The sequence below is a fragment of the Leptonotus elevatus genome, chromosome 6 (genome assembly GCF_054856555.1).
Source record: "Leptonotus elevatus isolate MCC_2025b chromosome 6, RoL_Lele_1.0, whole genome shotgun sequence".
NCBI classification, from domain to species: domain Eukaryota; kingdom Metazoa; phylum Chordata; class Actinopteri; order Syngnathiformes; family Syngnathidae; genus Leptonotus; species Leptonotus elevatus.
Window position 1 is genome coordinate 18,846,012 of NC_141244.1, and position 18,529 is coordinate 18,864,540.

The 18,529-nt window shown below is 39.7% G+C and overlaps 1 protein-coding gene across 1 annotated transcript in view; it reads left to right on the forward strand.

The window, feature by feature from the left end:
* thsd7ab (thrombospondin, type I, domain containing 7Ab) overlaps positions 1 to 18,529 on the forward strand; it is a 101,734-nt gene that overhangs the window by 26,708 nt on the left and 56,497 nt on the right. The window contains exon 2 of the mRNA XM_086078258.1: positions 16,015 to 16,834. Coding sequence (XP_085934384.1) covers positions 16,015 to 16,834 — 820 coding nt within the window. The remainder of the gene's footprint in view (positions 1 to 16,014; positions 16,835 to 18,529) is intronic.

The following is an 18,529-nucleotide window of genomic DNA, read 5'->3' on the forward strand; positions in this document are numbered from 1 at the left end:
CACAATGCCACCACCAAATACACAAGACCGTATTTGCTCACTGACTTTTGTCAACAACACCCAATATAATAGCATATCGGGAGTTTGAATGTGAATATGTTTAGCTCTGAACCTCAGATGTTGCTGCCTTTTTGTTCACGCTATCATTTACACTAATTCACTTTAACGAGGCACAACATTTTAGCCAAAAGCCCTTGTTCATGTTAATATGCAAATGTGGATCTCCATGGAGTGTGGTTCCCCAATATTAGCGAGTCAGTACCGCTGCATCAACACAATGTCATTATTGATGTCTTGACATTTGTCAACCAGGGCTAGCATAGCGTGCCAGGCGTTCAAATGTGAATAGGTTTAGCTCTGAGCCTCAGATGTCTTACCATCGTTGCATTTTTTATTTTTTTGCTTTTGGGAAGTCTTGCCTTCATCATTCATAGGCGATATAGATCTCCATAGAAACACAGTTAATGAGTCACATCAGTCGTCTTTTTGAGGCGTGTGACTCGTCCTGGTGCTGGATTGATGTAGTTATTGAGTTGGAAGTAAAAATCATCTGTGGTTATTATGGAATATTTCCCCCCCTCCCCTCCTTGTTGTCTCTCGTGGTGAACGTTTCACGGCAGGCGCCAGCCAGCTGCTGTTTTAATATTCTTACTATTCATATTTTTATTAATAGGAGCGCTATAAATAAGGCATATCGTAAACAAAGTCTGTTATGAATCTTTCATTTGATGCCGCTGACCTCGAAAAGCAACAGCAGCTGATTGGCTTCAAATGGTGTTTTGGCACATTTTCTTATTTTTTTTTAAAAAAATGCTTGAATTATTATCTAGTTTTTTTCAAATGAATGCCAGAGTGACTGTGGAAAGTGCAGAAAGCAACAAAATAGCTGGCTTCCCTTGTGTTGGCGGAACACTTTTGACGCCGGCGGCTCATCAGTGACACTTTTAGCATCGCTTGCTTTTGAATGCTAATGTTAGCGTTAAAAGACACAAACCTCAACAAATGATGACAGAGAGGCAGGAATGTTTTTATGAAGGAAAAAAAAAGTGACACATGTTGTCTTTTGGTAAGGTAAACGTTGCATAAAAAGCAATGCACTGCTTGCGAATGTCACATGACCAAACCCAGGAAACAGGTGAGTCATGACGTTCGCTGGCTGAGCTCACGGGCATCGTGATGTTAAATTCAATCGACTGCAAGCAGGTGACAGTGTAGGGCAAAATGGGCGCATTGTTCTGCTTAATTCATATTCCACAAATGGAATACAGGGGAGTCCTTGTTATGTACATTTACGGCGCCCGCGCCTCGTTCGTATCACCTACTTTTTCGTTGATTTCCCACAGTAATCACGCCATTTTAAAGTTATTTCAAGTTATGTTGTTGTTACCTCCAGCAATGGACGTCTATCGAGCAGGCCGGCATCACATTTCCGTGTTTGAGTTTGAATTAGCTCCGCTCTGCCAATCCGTCAGCAATGAATGTCCGTGCGGAAACATGAAATATTGGTTCCGGCTCTTCCGGGTCGCGCAAATGTTTTATTTTTTTTAATGACTGTATGAAGCATTTTGATGAAATCCGACTTAAGTCGAAATTCGGGTTACATCGCCAGAATGGAACTCAGCCGTAACTCGAGGACTCCCTGTATTGCATTGTGGAACTACAACTTCTCACCACATTTAGAATGACTCTTTCTTTATCTCTTCCTTCACGAAGCACTTTTATAACACATCGGAAAAATACTACGACCCCTGCATATTTGTGGTTTGGCAACCGTGGATTCACATTTTTGTGGATTAATTTTTACAAATATTTTGGGTTATTTCCGATTTTTTTCCCTCCACTTCCTCCCTATTTTGGGGAAAATAATAATAGTATAAATATCAAATTAGTATATTACATTTTTATCATCTTTTTCGTATAATTTTTTAGGTTTGTAAAAAAAAAAGTATTCTTTTATTTATTTATTCCAGTTTGGCTTAACCGTGGATTCACATTTTTGTGTATTTATTTTTACAAATATTTTGGGTTATTTCCAGATTGTTTTTCTTCACTTCCACATTTATTGGAAAAATAATAATAGTTAAAATAATAAAATAGTATATTCAATTTTTATCATCTTTTTTTGGAGAAAAAAAAGGTATTTATTATTTAGTAATTTATTTATTTATCTATTAATCACGGGACCTATCAGAGTGTGAATGCAGGGTGCATCCAGTTCCCCATCTTTGGTCTAGTACATGCTGTATTCCATATGATTAACAGGGGTTCACTTTCCACAAGAATACTCAAACACATTTCATTTCATTTCAAAACTCAAAGCCTCATAATTACAAAATGTCAGTCAATCAGTCGGTCACGGGTGAGTCTGGAACGTAACCCCAGCGATAAACTGGGGTTCACTGCACAAGCAATTAAAGTCACTTTTACGTAAAATGCCCCTTTTAAAAGCTTCACTTTTTTTGTAATGAATCAGTGTTATGACAGTAATACGCCTCAGCGGCAATCTCAGCTGCTGAATCAGCAGACGCGCTCCACTTGACTGGTCGCTTACAGCTGGCACGCAAACATACGCGTGCCGTCACATGTTGCCATATGGAGGCCGTGGCAGCCTGCCTGGTTTATTCGCGCCAGTCTAACTGTGTGTGTGTGTGTGTGTACAAAACGCTCGCTCGCTTTTATTGATTGCCTCCCCGGAATTATCGAGCGGGCCCTCGGAATGATGATGTCTTTGGGGAGGTTTGTCTCAAGATGGCCTCTTTAAAGGCGCATCATTCACCGCGCTCGCAAACAAATGGACTTTTAGAGCAGAAGACAAAGTTCCTGAGACGGCGGCGTATGGATATCCTAGCAACAGTCACCCGGGGGCTCGCTAATCTGTGCCGCAGCCAATTAACAGGCTGGGGGGGAGGTGGCGAGTTGTCAGTCGCGGCGTTCCAGACGGAGGTTGCAGCTTCATCGTTTCCACTTGACACCTTTGCTATTTCAGCCCAGGTGCCACCCTTGCTTTTGTCGAAGCTGCGGCGCTGCTTGTCAGTCAGGCCTTTGCTTTCTTTAAAAACGCCGACCTGAGAGAGTGTCAGAGTGCTCTGACTATGTTTGGGAAAAGTCAGACAAAATCTCTAGGACTCTTTGAAGGACCTCTAGAAATGGTCAAAATGGACGCTTCAAATGCAAATGGCACACTTTCCACGTTTTAATGTCTATGAGACTTTATTTGTGGATCTAGTTATGATAGACACACCCACACAATTTCATGTTATTAAGTTAAGGGTGAATTTTGAGGGGGGGGGGGGAAATCCATGGTGACTAAGGCTAGGATTTTGATTCATCCACTTCATCCACACTCAATGACCGTAACGTTATACTCAATTTTGTCCCACGCGTTTCTCTAATATTGGTGGTTTGAAATTGGGAGCGATCTGACAAAATCTCTTGAACAAGTAAAATTTTGAAGGAGCCCTGGAAATAACTAAAATGGCTGACTTTCTGTGTCTTTTCTGATGTGTTTCTTTTGCAGAATACTCATGGTGGACATCTTAAACAAATTTCATGTTGCTAAAATGAACCAGCTTATGGGGCTGAATATGAACTCATTCAACCCCAAAACCATATAAATAAGTTTTTAATTCTTTGTCCTTCACTCCCAAAAACATATTTATACTTTATTTTTTATTTGTTATGCTAGAGCGTACAAAAGGCTTTGATGCAGTTTCTGACCTGAAGAGATCGCTTAAAGCAATGGTAGTTATTACAAAAAACGGCCAGCAGGTGGCATTAAAGTAAAAGAGATCATCAGCCAGGGCCATGTTGCAACAAGCTCTTTTTCCCAGTGTTTTCAACAGTTTTGTGAATAATGATGAAACTTAGCTATATTCTAATGCTAATCGCTACAAAACGGAAACAGACACATATATACTTTTTTTCCTGATGAAAGAAGAGACTGCAATCTTTCTTTTGGTAGGTTCCATGTTTTTATAGCAATAGAAAACAATATTCTGTGGACCTTGCAAAATGTGGTAAAACAGAACTTATATGATTTCCTGTTATTTCCTGCTTTATGGCGAGTCATCAAACTTCGTCGCCATACTCATGCAAAAAAATAAATAAGTAAATAAATAAAAAAGTCATATTCTTTGCACTTTTGCAATCTACAGGGATCAAATTTGGGACAAATTGGAAGAAATGTTAAAGAGGCTTGTCTTTGAAGTACAGTACCCCCGGGGGTTGCCAAAAAAGACCCTAAATTGGCCACTTCAAATTAAAATGGCTGTCTTCCTCTGTCTTTTTTTAGCGTGGTTTCTTTTGGTAGAAATCTCTACCATCTTACATAATGCCAAGCAAAATGAGCTTCAAGGTCTGGGGCTGAATTTCCAAAAATTCCATCAAGATTTCAAACTTTGCTTACTTTACAATCGTGACTAATCAAAAGGCCAATTACTAGAACATTGAGCCTGTTGATCAAGACGTCCTCCCTTAGGGTCAATTAAGGAAAACAGCCCTTAGGCTAGTGATTGACAACAGATCAAACAAACCTCATCAGGGCCTCCTCTGCACTTTCCCAACCCAGCCCACCCCCCCCCCCCCCGAGTGGAAAGCAGAGCGCAACATCTCCCGCCTGCACTTTGTTTATCATCCCCCCATGAATCATTCGCATCTTTTCTTCCTGCTTGCATCACTGACGCCGAGATGATGGCGTGTCACTTTTTGTTTAATGTACTGCCGAAGTCCCGCTGCAGAATTTACAGCTGCGAGGCCTTATGTGACTTTCTTCTCGTGTAAGCATAATTGAGTCTATCCCCTGAAAAGCAAAGCCAGTGGTGGGAAGTACTACAAACACCAGCCTCTAAATTGCAGGGTGGTATCCTATTATGTAAAACTGCCTTTTGGACAATGGACATTCTAATATAAATCCATAAAAGAAAAACTTTTAAGCTTTTCACTATCATTTTTTAAGCACTGGATTGAAGTGACTAAGGCTATATATATTGGATATATGGATATATATTTCTAAAAATGCACTTTGCTACTGTACAGGTGTTATTCTTCAACGGGCTTCCGACCGACCTGTTGCGACAAACGTGGCCCGATGCGTGGGCTTTTTCTTTTGGCACAAATTAGCGCGAGTGAGCAAGCGAGCAGCGCCCCGCGGGAGGAGCAGCGAGCTATCGTTCGTCAGATCTATTCTCGGCGAGCGGCAGCCGTCGCGCGAGCAGACCGGTGCGGGGCCGCCGCTGACAGCTTTAATAGTAATCAATCATCTGTCCCTCGGCGCTCTCGCCATTTGATAAGGGCGGCGGCGAGGGAAATAAAGGGAAGCTGTGATTTGATGCTATCCCAGAATTTTTTTTACTTCCTCTGTGGATTAAATTAAAAAAAAATTCAAAATGTAAATATTAAAATACCGGTGTTGGAAGTTGCAGAAGTAACACAATTACTGTGACAATTACAATGGTGAAAATTATTTTTTTTCAAAAAAAAGTCCATCTAGCTCAGGTGTAGGCAACCCTTGCCTGATAACGATCCTCACCTGTGTTGGAGGAGGGAGACATCTAAAACACTCTCAAGCTCCAGAGTTGCCTACCCCTGGTCTAGCTATTGAAATTAGTAGCAAAATAATAATATTTTGATATGAAGTTTGTCTTTGAAGGACCCCTGGAAATCAATATTGTGTTTTATGGCGAGTCATCACATTTGGCTACTAATGCAATAACAAAAAATAACATTTTGTGCAGTTTAACGTCTCCCTGTCTCGTATACACTGTAAAGAATTGACTGTAGAATTTACAGGAAATAACTGGCTAAATGTTGCCTGCTGATCATTATAAAATATCAGTTAATTACTGCAAAAATCTTTTAAAAGTTTTTTTTTTTTTTACTGTATATAAATTAGTTACTGTATTTTTTTTTTTTTTTTAGAAAACAGCAGTTCAACGTAATGCAGTTTACAAAATGTTCTTGTATTCTAATAAATTATAGTAATTACTTGGCAACTTTAATACCTGTAAATGTAGATATTACAGCAATTTGTTACTCGGTTCAAATTTGATCACAAGCTAACAAAATCTCTACGACGTGTTTCCCTTTGTAAGACACCTGGAGCTGGGGAAAATTACCAAATGCGATTTATGCCCGTTTCCACCTGTTCTTCTTTTGCGAATATAGAGAGGTGACTCCGCCGCTGTAGGTGGCAGTATACACCATAGAGATGGGATTTAAAAGAAGAAGACCGAGAAGCGACTGCGCCGTGCGATGACGTCGTGATGTAGGTGTGACGTAATATCCGGTCAAAACGTGTATCCGGTCTTGCAAGCGGTTATTCGCAAAAACAGTTTCCATCGCCGAAATCTGCATTTTCCTTTTTTCGATACGCTTCAAAATCCACCCCCTCTGCGTGTAAAAACTTTTTTGCGAATTTTGGGCCCTTTTTTGAATTTCTAGCGTTTCCATTCAGCTTTATTTTCGCATTTCTTGAAAATTGGATTAAAAATGTGTGGATGGAAATCCAACTTGTGATGTCATCTTCAGTCGACAGCAATTGGCAAAATGTCCGCCCCCTGAGATGGATAAAAGCGGCTGGATTTTGCTGCATAACTCATAATCCACATATGTAATATTAATCAGAATGTCATGTTTAGACTAGTGAGGTCACATATATTATTGTCAAGAAATGTTTAAGGTTGACTAACCACCACACTTTCTGTATATTTTCATGTTTCATGACAAATCATGCTCCGGCCACATGCATTGACAAAAGCTTTTTATTCATGTTTTTTCTTCTCCGTGATGGACAGCAGAGGATTTTTGGTTTGCTGTTTGTCAGTAGTTCACATTTCTCTAGAATGAGTTTATTAAAGAAAGTGTTACTAATGACATGTCAGTAATATTATACCCACAGTTTAACCTAGTCTTTTCTCTTTTCGCTAAGTCCACTTTTTGGATGTACAAAAAGAATCCCGTAGGCGTTTTAAAATCGTACGCGCCGACTTAATTCTCTTCGCATTGCTCGGCTCCACACTGACTCGGGTTTCCGTATTAAGATGATTGGCCATGGCAAAGCATAAGACGGTGTTTTTCATGCATATAACTTTTGGAGGAGGCCACCTCTGCATAATTTCAGGACACCTCTGACTTTAAAAAGTCTGGCATTGTGAAAACTGTTATTATCGGACCAGTGTAGTTGGCTTACTTCTGGCTGCAGTTGCCGTGTTATGCGTCATAAACAATTGGACGTGACTCCTAAAACCGTCAGTGGACTTTCTTTCTAAATGCCAGCAATTGTCTTCAAACATGTATAATGTATTTACAAGCACATTTCTGAATTCCTTTTCTGGGTCTTATTATCATTTGTAAAGTGTTGTTTGTGTGTTCTTTTAAAGAAGGCCAACAATGTATTCAATCTAAAAGAAATTTTTGGCGAAAGTGTCAGGTTCAATCAACCTAGAACATTTAATAAATAGACAAGGAGGGAAAATAAGAGATTTAAATAATTTTTACTCTCGTGGAGAACCGGACAGAGATGTAGTTAACGAAAACTAATTAAAAAAAAAACGAAAACTAAAATTCCAAAAAACAATTTTGTTCACAAATAAAAATAAAAACTAAATCCTCTTAAAAAAAACGAAAACTAACTGAACCTACATTTAACATTTACAAAGCTAACAAACTAACTATAATTATAGCAAAAATATTCCTTAGTTTTAGTCTTTGGTGATTAACTCATTCACTGCCATTGACGGCTATAGACGTAAAAAATTCATTTGAACTATTTCTATTAGTTTCACATTTTTTTCCACTTTTGTTAGCAAGAGTATGAAATCCTATAATTTTTTTACTGTACATTTATATAAAATTCGTGATTAATCTTGAGTTAAATAGTGAAGTCAAGTGATTAATTACAATTTAAAAAAAATAATCGCCTGATGCCCCTAATAAAAAAAAGAAGAAGAAAGATTATTAAAAATTAGGGCCGTCAAACGATTACATTTTTTAATTGCAATTAATCGCATGACTTCAATAGTTAACTCACGATTAATCACAATTTTCATATCTGTTCTAAATGTACAATAACAAAATTCTAGGTTGTCACACTCACAAAAATGTGAAACTAATAGAAATAGTTCAATTAAATTTTGGAGGTCTATAGCCATCAATGGCAGTGAATGAGTTAATTGAATGCATGAGCCTTTGGGGATGATTTTAAATGTGATTTTAAGTATATTAATTTTGATATTAACCGGAATAAGGACGTTTGAAAGTGTGTCACACAGAAGTGACGTCATCTAGCGGCAGCCAATAAACAAGCACCTTCAGATGATGTCGCTCCTCGGCGACAGTTTTGCGTGCTTGACTTTTGGCTCCAATTGCGCTGCTTCTTCATTTAACTCATCTGAAATGCAACACTAGGTGTGAAATATGACTTTTTTCATTTTATCATGTTCTTTTTTAAATATTGCGCACCAGTAATACACTTTTTTTTAAACTAATACTGAAACTAACTAAAACAAAATTTAAATTAAGCATTTATTAAAAAAAAATAATAATAATGAAAACTAACAGAACCACCCTGAAAACTAATTAAAACTAACTAAATAAAAAAAAAAAAAACGAAATCAAAACTAACTCAAATGAAAATTCCCAAACTATACTAACCCTGGCCCAGCCCTCTTTTTCTTTTTCTTTTTTCCGTTTAGGGCGGTCCCTTGTTACTACCCTAAAGAGGAGGGGGAACACACAGCAGAATAATACAGACGTGTATTTTTCTTCAGCGCAATATTATAGGAGTAAATATGGGATAACTTATGTACATTTATTCTAACAGAAAGTAGCAAAGAAGTAGTATGACACATTATAATTCAGACACTTCACTAATATATGTATAATATATTACACGTGTGGAATATACCTGAGTGTGTCCTCCTTGGCCTTTTGCTGCTGTGCCCAGCCCCGACAACATCTTGTGCAATTATAGCCGGACACGCTAACAAGAGCTAACAAGAGCTCCCAAGTGATGCTGTCAGTGTGGCCGCTGCCATGCCTGCAAAAATGTCTCATTACTCTGCCAGGGATCTCCTCTCCAAAGAAGGAAAAAGTCATTAGGAAGGAATAAGTCAGAGGAATGAGCAGCTACCTTCACCTGCCCTCAGTCTCCCCCATGAATAAATGACAGGGTGGTACTTTTGCTTCTCTTGACTCTCTCTCACGCTGTGCTTTAGTCTTCATAAATGAAGTGTGAGATTACCGAAGTGTGTTTGAATTCCAACTAATGAGGCTCACTGTATTACTCACAGGCGATTTAACTCGTCAGGAATTCAAGTCAAATTTTGACGATGTGTGATGGCCCAGTTCAGGGAAAGTGTGTCCTGGATGTCATTTGAGGTAGAATTGTGATGCATTGCTTCAATCCGCATTGCAAAAAATGATTTTCTTTGAGGTGTAACTGAAATTAAATACCCTGTGAGCTGATTTGTGTACAACATTTGTATGGTATTGTCTTTGGAGTGAATTGGATCATATTGCATCATAATTTGCAATTGAAATTCTATCATATTTTCATGAATCGTTTTGCAATGCATTGCGATCTGAATGAATGGCATCATATTGTAATTGGAGTGAATTGTGTTGCATCGTAGCTGCAGTAAATCAAATATGGAATTCATCATATTGCATTGTATCTTCATTAGAATAAATTGTGTTGTAACTGAAGTGAATCCTAATTCTATTGTACGGTCATTGGAATGATTTGCATTGTATCCTAATTGCAAGTGCGAATTGTGCTGTATGTGAATTTCAGTGAAGCGTATTGTATTGCATGGAATGAATTTGATTTTATCATAATGAAGTCAATCACATTTCATTGTGTAAGTCAGTCTCATCTTTTTTTTTAATTCAATGCAATTCCTGTGAACCATACGGTATCGTGAATGGAGTGAATCATGAATCGTATTGTGTCACAGTAACTTGTTTCGGATCGCAGTTGGAATGGGTCATAATGTAACTTATAACTGGAATAAGTTGTGTTGCATCATCATGGGACAGCGTTCAACGGGGGTCTTTGAAACAGTCCAGAGAACTGTATGCGTTCCCGCCACATTAGCACAAAAATGAAAAACTCACTTTCCCTTTTCCCTGAAATATTAATTAACTCATTCACTCCCAGCCATTTTCACAGAAGCAACCCTCTTCGCTCCCGGCTGGTTGACTGATTTTGCAAGACCCACTGAATATTGTGTTCTATTGCTATAAAAAACATGGAACCTACCAAAAGAAAGATTAGAGTCTCTTCTTTAATCAGAAAAAAGTCTGTTTCCGTTTTGCAGCAATTAGCATTAGAATATAGCTAAGTTGCATCATTATTCACAAACCTGTTGAAAACACTGGGAAAAAGAGCTTGTTGCAACATGGCCCTGGTTGATCTCTTATATATTTTTTTGTAATTACCACCATTGCTTAACCCATTCTCTGCAGTTGAGAGGCTGCATCGAAGCCTTCTGTATGCTCTAGCATAAAAAAAACAAACATAAAAACGTATTAATGCGTCTTTGGGATACTTAAAACACATGTATGCGTTTTGGGGAGCAAATGATTTAAGGATTGTTCATCCATGTATTCATTTCAGACTAGGCTATGAATACATTTCTTTTTTAAATCACAATTTGTGATAGATATTTATTATGAGGTTATTCTTAACCAATCAGTATGTAAGCGTTAAGAGGTTCCAGTGCTTTTGTAGTGCGAACGAGACAATACCTAACATGAAAGAACACATGCTGTGTGTGTAGCTATTTATAAAAAAGTGTGAATGTAAAAACAACACCAAAAAAATAAAAAAAATCCAAAGGTTCCAACTTCATTATTCCCTCGTTTCATCCTAATCTTCCACATGAAACCAAAGCAAAGCGTGAAGTGTGCTGACAGAAGGCGGTCCTTGCATCGCAGCCTTTGGCCTCGTGTGTGTGCGTGCCTGTGCGGGGTGTGTGTGCTCACGCTTGGCACCAAGACGCATATTCACGGCCAACACCTTCCACCTGCCAAATAATGACGCCCTCCCCTATGGCCTCTAAAAACGGCCCCCTTACCTCCTTGGAAGTGGTAGCATTTTGCTGCGACCAAATTGGTCACGAATGCAACCTGTTTTATTAGCGTTTGCGAGTGAGAATTTCATTTGATCATGTTGTATTTTTTTTTTTTATGTTTCCCCAGCCCCTCCAGCAAACAAAGGCGTTCCAATTAATATTTTTTTTAGGGACCCTCATGAATATCCCGGCGGTAGAATAGCTTTGTCCAGAGCCTGCATTTATGTAGACATTAGCATGTGGAGCTAACATCGACACATTATTTTACAGCCAATGCAGATGTTTAGGGGTTACGTTAATAGCATTAGCATTTTGAGCTAACAACAAATCAGCATGATAACTGTAGTTTTCCTGATTTACACCACACGCCCTGGGCTAATTTTACAGCCATTATTCTCACCACCGCCGTGTCGTCACGCCTTTAAAACCAAACACCCCCACAGCCCCCGCCACAGCCCTTCCTCCCTCCCTCCACCCTTTATTGGATCGGGATGTAAAAGTGATGCATTGTGGGAGACGGTAATCTAATCCTGACACTGAGGGCGGCGCATCCCGCCACGTGATTGGACAATTTGTCTTAATAAAGCGACATCATCACCATCAACGCCGCGCTCCCTCTAGAGTCACACGCGCGCACGCACACACCCACCCACACACAAACAACAACCTGGATTTGACACTTTTTTTCTTTTTTTTTAACGTGCTGTGTAAAATTCATTCACAGATCGTAAAGAAAATCCGCACGGTTTAATCCACAGAATACAAAAAGATTAGAGGGGAACGACATGCACGGTGAGGGATATTGCTGTCAGGAAGGGATTTGGAGTCTTGGATGAAAAGTGGAGACGTACATTAGAAGGGCTCTTAAATACACTGTGTTGGCACAATAAATGACATGGAAAGCACACAAAAACACAGATACATGTAACGTCATATAGTATAATTAATTTTTTCAAAAAATAATATTCCTTAGGTGTTTTAATATCATATCCTATCTATCTATCTATCTATCTATCTATCTATCTATCTATCTATCTATCTATCTATCCATCTATCTATCTATCTATCTATCTATCTATCTATCTATCTATCTATCTATCTATCTATCTATCTATCTATCTATCCATCCATCACTACACTACGCTGTGTGTACGTGACACATGGCAGCTAGTAGTTTGTGCCACTTATCTGAAGCTAATGCTAATCTGTGCATCCGCCAGAACTCCATGCAGCTCTGCTTACCTTGCGACTCGCATTGCACACAGTGCAATATTTTACACACTGTACTCTGTGCATCCAACAAAATTTCAATGCAGGCTTACTTACCGTTTGGCTCATGATAGTGTTCCACAGTGTAGTCTGGCCATCGCTTAAAAGTGGTGGATGTTAGCCATAGGCGGAGCAAGCCGGTTTTACCGACTTGTATGTGTGCGTTGGTTACACGTCTAACTTGTTTAAATGCAGCCTTCACAGGCTGCTTGGAGGACAAAACAAATCAAACCAACGACAACTACGACAACAACTTCTTCTTCTGGATTGTTTGTTAGCGGCTTCTTGTGAGGTCTGGTCTCAGATGTTGCAGTCTGTCATTATTACACGCCCCAACTTCCCCCAGTCATGTCCTCCTCATGACCGTCGCAGGCCTTGGGGGAGGTCACGTTCGGGTTTGTCGGCTTAAGTTTGAGTCAAAGCAGATGTATCGATGGCGCGCCCGGATGCTAGCTCTCGGCTGTCTGAGTTTTGAGGAAGAGTTGACGCTGAGTACCTCCCACAGGGAGGATAAAAGCTCATGATGTTTCATTGTTTTTTGTTTGTTTGTCAGCAGAATGACACCAAATCTACAATTTGAAAGAGACGTTTTGAAAATGTATGGTGTTTTACAATGCAGTGTTTTTTTTAAACGATAGAGCAATGCATGTACACAGACATTATAACAATAATAGGCAAATATATTTTTATCCAGTTTACAAACTCATAATAGTTGTGAAAGTATGCTCCATTTGTGTCCGCATAACTGTATTACACTGCCCCGAGGTGGCCAAGTCATTTTAATACTGCATGTTTTATAAAGTTCAAAAAGTATAGTATCATATAGTGCTATTTTCCTAAGTTTTAAAAACACATTATAACAGTTAGCATTGATTTTTTTGGGAGACTGGAACAGATTAATGGCATTTTCATGCATTTCAATGGGGAACGATGATTTAAGATACAAGTGTTTTAATATACAAACGTGGTCACGGAAAAAATTGAACTAGAATCTCAAGCTAATGATCTTTGGCTAAATACACAATGTTTACCGGTAACTTTACAAAGTATTCTGTTTGATTGGTCACTTTTGCAATAAACTTGAACTGCAAGTGACAAATAAACCGCTTGAAGCGAGCACATGTTGCCCCTTATTTGGAAAACTGTGTGAGCGAGTCTTCTTTCCATTCCCTCAAAGTGATGTTATAAATTAGGGTCCTATTTCTTGAAAGCGAGAGGGTGAGAACACGCGCATAGGAATACTTTAAAAAGTGTCTTTTAACATGTTTTGACTTGTAGGAGGGGTCAAACTGTAAAAAAATAAATAACCAAAGTAAATGTAAGAGTGTGATCAACGTGTTGGTCATGGTGACGTCATGGTGTAACCGCGAGCTGTAGGATCACCTCTGTGGACCTCATTTCAGCCAGCGTCAAAAGGATTAACTCTTTTGAACTCTCACCGGGCCTCCGGTGTCTTTTTAATGAACGGCGTTCTTGTTCCTGCGGGTGCAGCTTCAGCTCAGTGGTGTCACATTCACCCTGCACTGGTGTCGCCTAAGTGTATGTGGGTTTAAAAAAATAAAAAATAAAGTCCCACAATGCCTCAGTGACGGGACCGCAGGGTTCATGCCAGGTGGCCTAATTAGTCGCATGGGTGCGTCATACACCTAATACCATTAAATGCCTCTCTCAAATAGACCCTGGCGTCTCACTTCATAGAACCGTGAGCGCAAAGTGAATTTTTTTTGCTAAGCAAAACAGCAGTACCTATCGAGGCGATGCGAGGCACCTAAACAGACTGCAATGAATTCAAGTTTGGAGTCTTATTGTGTATTAATGATGCAGAGATGCCAGAGGTGGTTTTATAATCCCTGTTAGGAAAAAGTAAATGTTTTTTTATGCAACCATAATGGGTGTCAATGATATGCAGATTTTGCTATTCAGGGTCAAGCCCGATGCCTATCCTCCACGAATAGTGATCCGCTGTTTACTTACTTAGTCTTTTATTCTAATACTATATGCACATTTAATATGATTTTATTTTATTTTATTTTATTTTATTTTATGTGGGAAAAGAGTCGAAATCAGCAAAATCTGAAAAAAAATGCGTGTCTAAAGAGGCTAAAATGCAATAAAACATAATATTTTTTATAACAATTGCTTCCATGAGGTTGTATGTGTACATTTACTGTAAAAGCAAAAATATTACAGTAATAACAAAATGCATCAATTGCATCCATAAATAACATATAATAACAATCCCTTCAGTTAATCCTTCATGCGAGTCATCACATTGGAGCAAATCCCAGCACAGGGGAAAGTTCACTGATCTGTCTTCCCCCCCACAATAATCCCTATTTCTACATTTTCCTCATGTATAACAATTTATCGTGTTTTGCGTGGATAAGTGGTCAAAGATGGCGTTACAAAGCGCTCAGAGAGGAGAGGCCTAATGAGCTGAATTTTGTTTCCTCTTGTCACGTCAATAGCCTTGAACGCGTCCCCGTTTGTCTTCGTCCTGAGTACACGGCGGCACTCTTTTATTTACACCGGCAGCCTTCGATCAGTCAGTCAGCTAAAGGTTTGACACCAAGGAATACAATAAAACAGAACAACCCATGGGCAAAGGAAATAAAATTGGATCATTTTCAAGAATAGAGTTAAAATAATCAAATTTTCCTCTATCAGGATTTTTTCTTTTCATTTCTTCATTTAATATGCTATCAAGAGTGCGGGGGCAGATGGAGAGAAATTATGTTATTACATTAATAAAATTAACTTATATTAAAAATGACTGAACAAAGACAACAACAGCAGCCTGTATGGAAACCCGGGGACTAAAAAAGGAGAGAAAATGGAGCAAAAATCAACAACACTTATTCACTCATTCACTCCCAGCCATTTTCACTGAAGCGACCCCCTTCGCTCCTGGCTGTTTTACTGGATTTTGACTGATTTTGCAAGGCCCACAGAATATTGTGTTCTATTGCTATAAAAACATAGAACCTACCAAAAGAAAGATTAGAGTCTCTTCTTTCATCAGGAAGAAAACTATATTTGTATCAGCTTCTGTTTAGCAGCAATTAGCATTAGAATATAGCTAAGTTTCATCATTATTCACATTCCTGGTGAAAACCATGGCAAAAAGAGCTCATTGCAACATGGCCCTGGCTGATCTCTTATACTCTGCTGCCACCTGCTGGCCCTTTCTGTAATAACTACCATTGCTTTAAGCGACCTCTTCAGGTCAAAAGCTGCATCAAAGCTTTCTGTATGCTGTATTATTAAAAAAAATATTAAAAAAAACATCCATCCATCCATTTTCTTAACCATTTAGTCCTCACAAGGGTCACGGGGGTTGCTGGAGCCTATCCCAGCTGGCTTCGGGCAGTAGGCGGGGTATACCCTGAACTGGTTGCCAGCCAATCTCAAGGCACACAGAGACAAACAACCATCCACACTCACACTAATTTAAAAAACAACAACCTATAAATATGTTTTTGGGAGTGAAGGACAAAGTATTAAAAAACATATTTATACGTTTTTGGGTTTGGATGAGTTCAACTTGAACCGCCAAACGACCTAAATGCCAAACCCTAACCATATGTCTCATTTGTATTCTCTCACATAATTAATTTAAGTGTTCTATAGGTACAGTTTCTAGTAGTTGTAATAGTTGTTTGTCTGTTGTCAGGTCCTTGGGGGAGGTGCATGGGCAGCGACTGTGGCCCTGGGGGCAGCCAGAGCCGAGCGGTGTGGTGCGCCCATGTGGAGGGTTGGACCACGCTGCACACCAACTGTGACCAGTCATTGCGTCCGTCCAACCAGAGGAACTGTTTCCGCGTGTGCGACTGGCACAAGGACTTGTATGACTGGCGTCTGGGCTCCTGGAACCCGTGCGTGTCCGTGTCCTCCAGGGCTTCGGGGTCCCCGCGTTCTTTCACCTGCAGCGGTGGCGAGGAGGGCATCCAGACCCGGGAGGTGGGCTGCACCCTCAAATCGGACGGTTCACCTGCCGAGGACGCCATCTGCGAGTACTTCGAACCCCAGCCCCGCTTGGAGCAAGCCTGTCTGATCCCGTGTCCTCAGGACTGCGTTGTTTCCGACTACTCTCCATGGACATCTTGCTCAAAAACATGCGGGACAGGACTTCGCAACCGGGTCCGAAGCGTCCTGGTCCCGCCGCTTTTCGGAGGATCCATCTGTCCCAATCTAACCGAGTTTCAGTCTTGCAAACTGGGGCCCTGCGTAGGACCAGAGGGCATGTACAGCCTCAGGGTGGGCGCTTGGACACCCTGCATCCTGCCCCAGACTAGGACGACGCGTCAGGCCAAGCGGCGCAAGGGGAAAGGCCAGGGAGGAGCCAAAGATCCTGAGACCAGGGAGCTAATCCAGAAGAAACGCACCAGGAACCGGCTGAACCGGCAGGAAAGTTCCTCCTGGGACGTGCAGGTGGGATACCAGACCCGAGACGTCACCTGCGTTCATAGGAACAGCAGCTCTGTGCCACGCAAGTGAGTTTCACTTTTAACTTTTTTTCGCCTCATGTCACTCTAGTAACTTATAACAACTGGAACAACAACACCGAAAAAATCAAACAGACTATTATAGGAAAATGTTATTTACACAAAAAAAAGTTGCGTCTCGAGTTACTTCTTCTTTGTTAATTTCCCACAGTAATCATGCCATTTTAAAGTTATTCAAAGTTGTGTTGTCGTTACCTCCAGCAACGAACGTCCATCGAGCAAGTCAGCTCGCCATCAGGCGCGTCATATTTCCGTGTTTAAATTTGAATTAGCTCCGCTCTGCCGTCCATCAGCAATGAATGAATATTCGTTCCGGACCTTCCGGGTCGCGCAAATATGTTATTTTTTTTAAATGAATGTACAAAGTATTTTTTTATGTAAATATCGACTTTAACTTTGAAATCCGGCTTAAGTCGAAATTCGTTTTACATCGCCAATGCAGGAACAGAACTCAGCATATATATTTTGAGAAAAACTCTATTATACTTTTTTTGGCATAATACTGTTAAAATATTAAATATTACACATAATTATATTAAATATATAAAAATGTGTATATTTTAGTAAGTAAGGATAAAAATGTTAAGAGAAAATGTGTCTACATTTTTCAACAATTAAGTTGTAATAGTTGAAAATAGTTTGTGGAGAATGAATTCATAATAGGGAGAAAATGTAAATAAAATGTGATTTTATAAGAAAAAAGACAAATAGAAAGTAAAAAGTATGATGTCAAGTTACAATGTCGAACAATAATGCTGCGCTTTAATTTTATGCTACTACGTTCAACTACTATATTGTGCTACTATACTATGTTATGCTACGATGCTATATCTAATTGGGATATTCACCTACGATGTCATGCTACAATGTTGTGCTACCTGACACGCTATGATTTAAAGCTACAATGTTGGGTAATGATGTCTTGCTGTGATCTCACGCTACAATGTTACGATATTATTCATATCTCATGCTATGATGCTATGCTAAAGTGAGTTGTGCTACAGTTTGCCACTTTTGTTGCGCTACTACAGTATATTATGCTATGATGTCAAGCTACAACGTTGCGCTACGATGTTGGTCTATGATGATATGATAGCATGTTACGCTATTGTGTTATGCTACAATGTCAGGCTAAGCTGTTAAGGCTACGCTGTTGCGCCCTACCGTCTCACGCTATGTTTTGGAAGAGGAAGTCAACCCCCAAATTTTCTTTCCAAAAATATATCCCACCAGTCTAAACTAATGTGTTTGTGGAATATGAATTAAGCAGCAAAATCCACCCATTTTTATCCATCTAAGGGGGCGGCCATTTTGCCACTGGCTATCGACTGAAAATGACATCACAGAGTTGTTCAGAACTCAGGTAACGACCAATCACAACTATTCTACAAATTTAGGCTTAAATATAATGTTACTATGTTATGATATTATGTTACGGTACTGCATTATGCAGCAATGTTACACGACACGTATCGGATATGATATGATGAAAGATGAGCATTGCTTAGCGAAAGGTGGTCAAGGATGATGATAAGGCGCTCTTTCTGTTTCTTCTTCCTTGTCGATAGAAGTTCCACAGTGTCTGCTACTGTTTCCCTGCACTGTTTTCTCTGCTCTTTAATCTCCAGGAAAGCTTTGCGGGCGAGTTTCCGCTCTCGTGAGCCTCCGTTCACGCATCCCGGT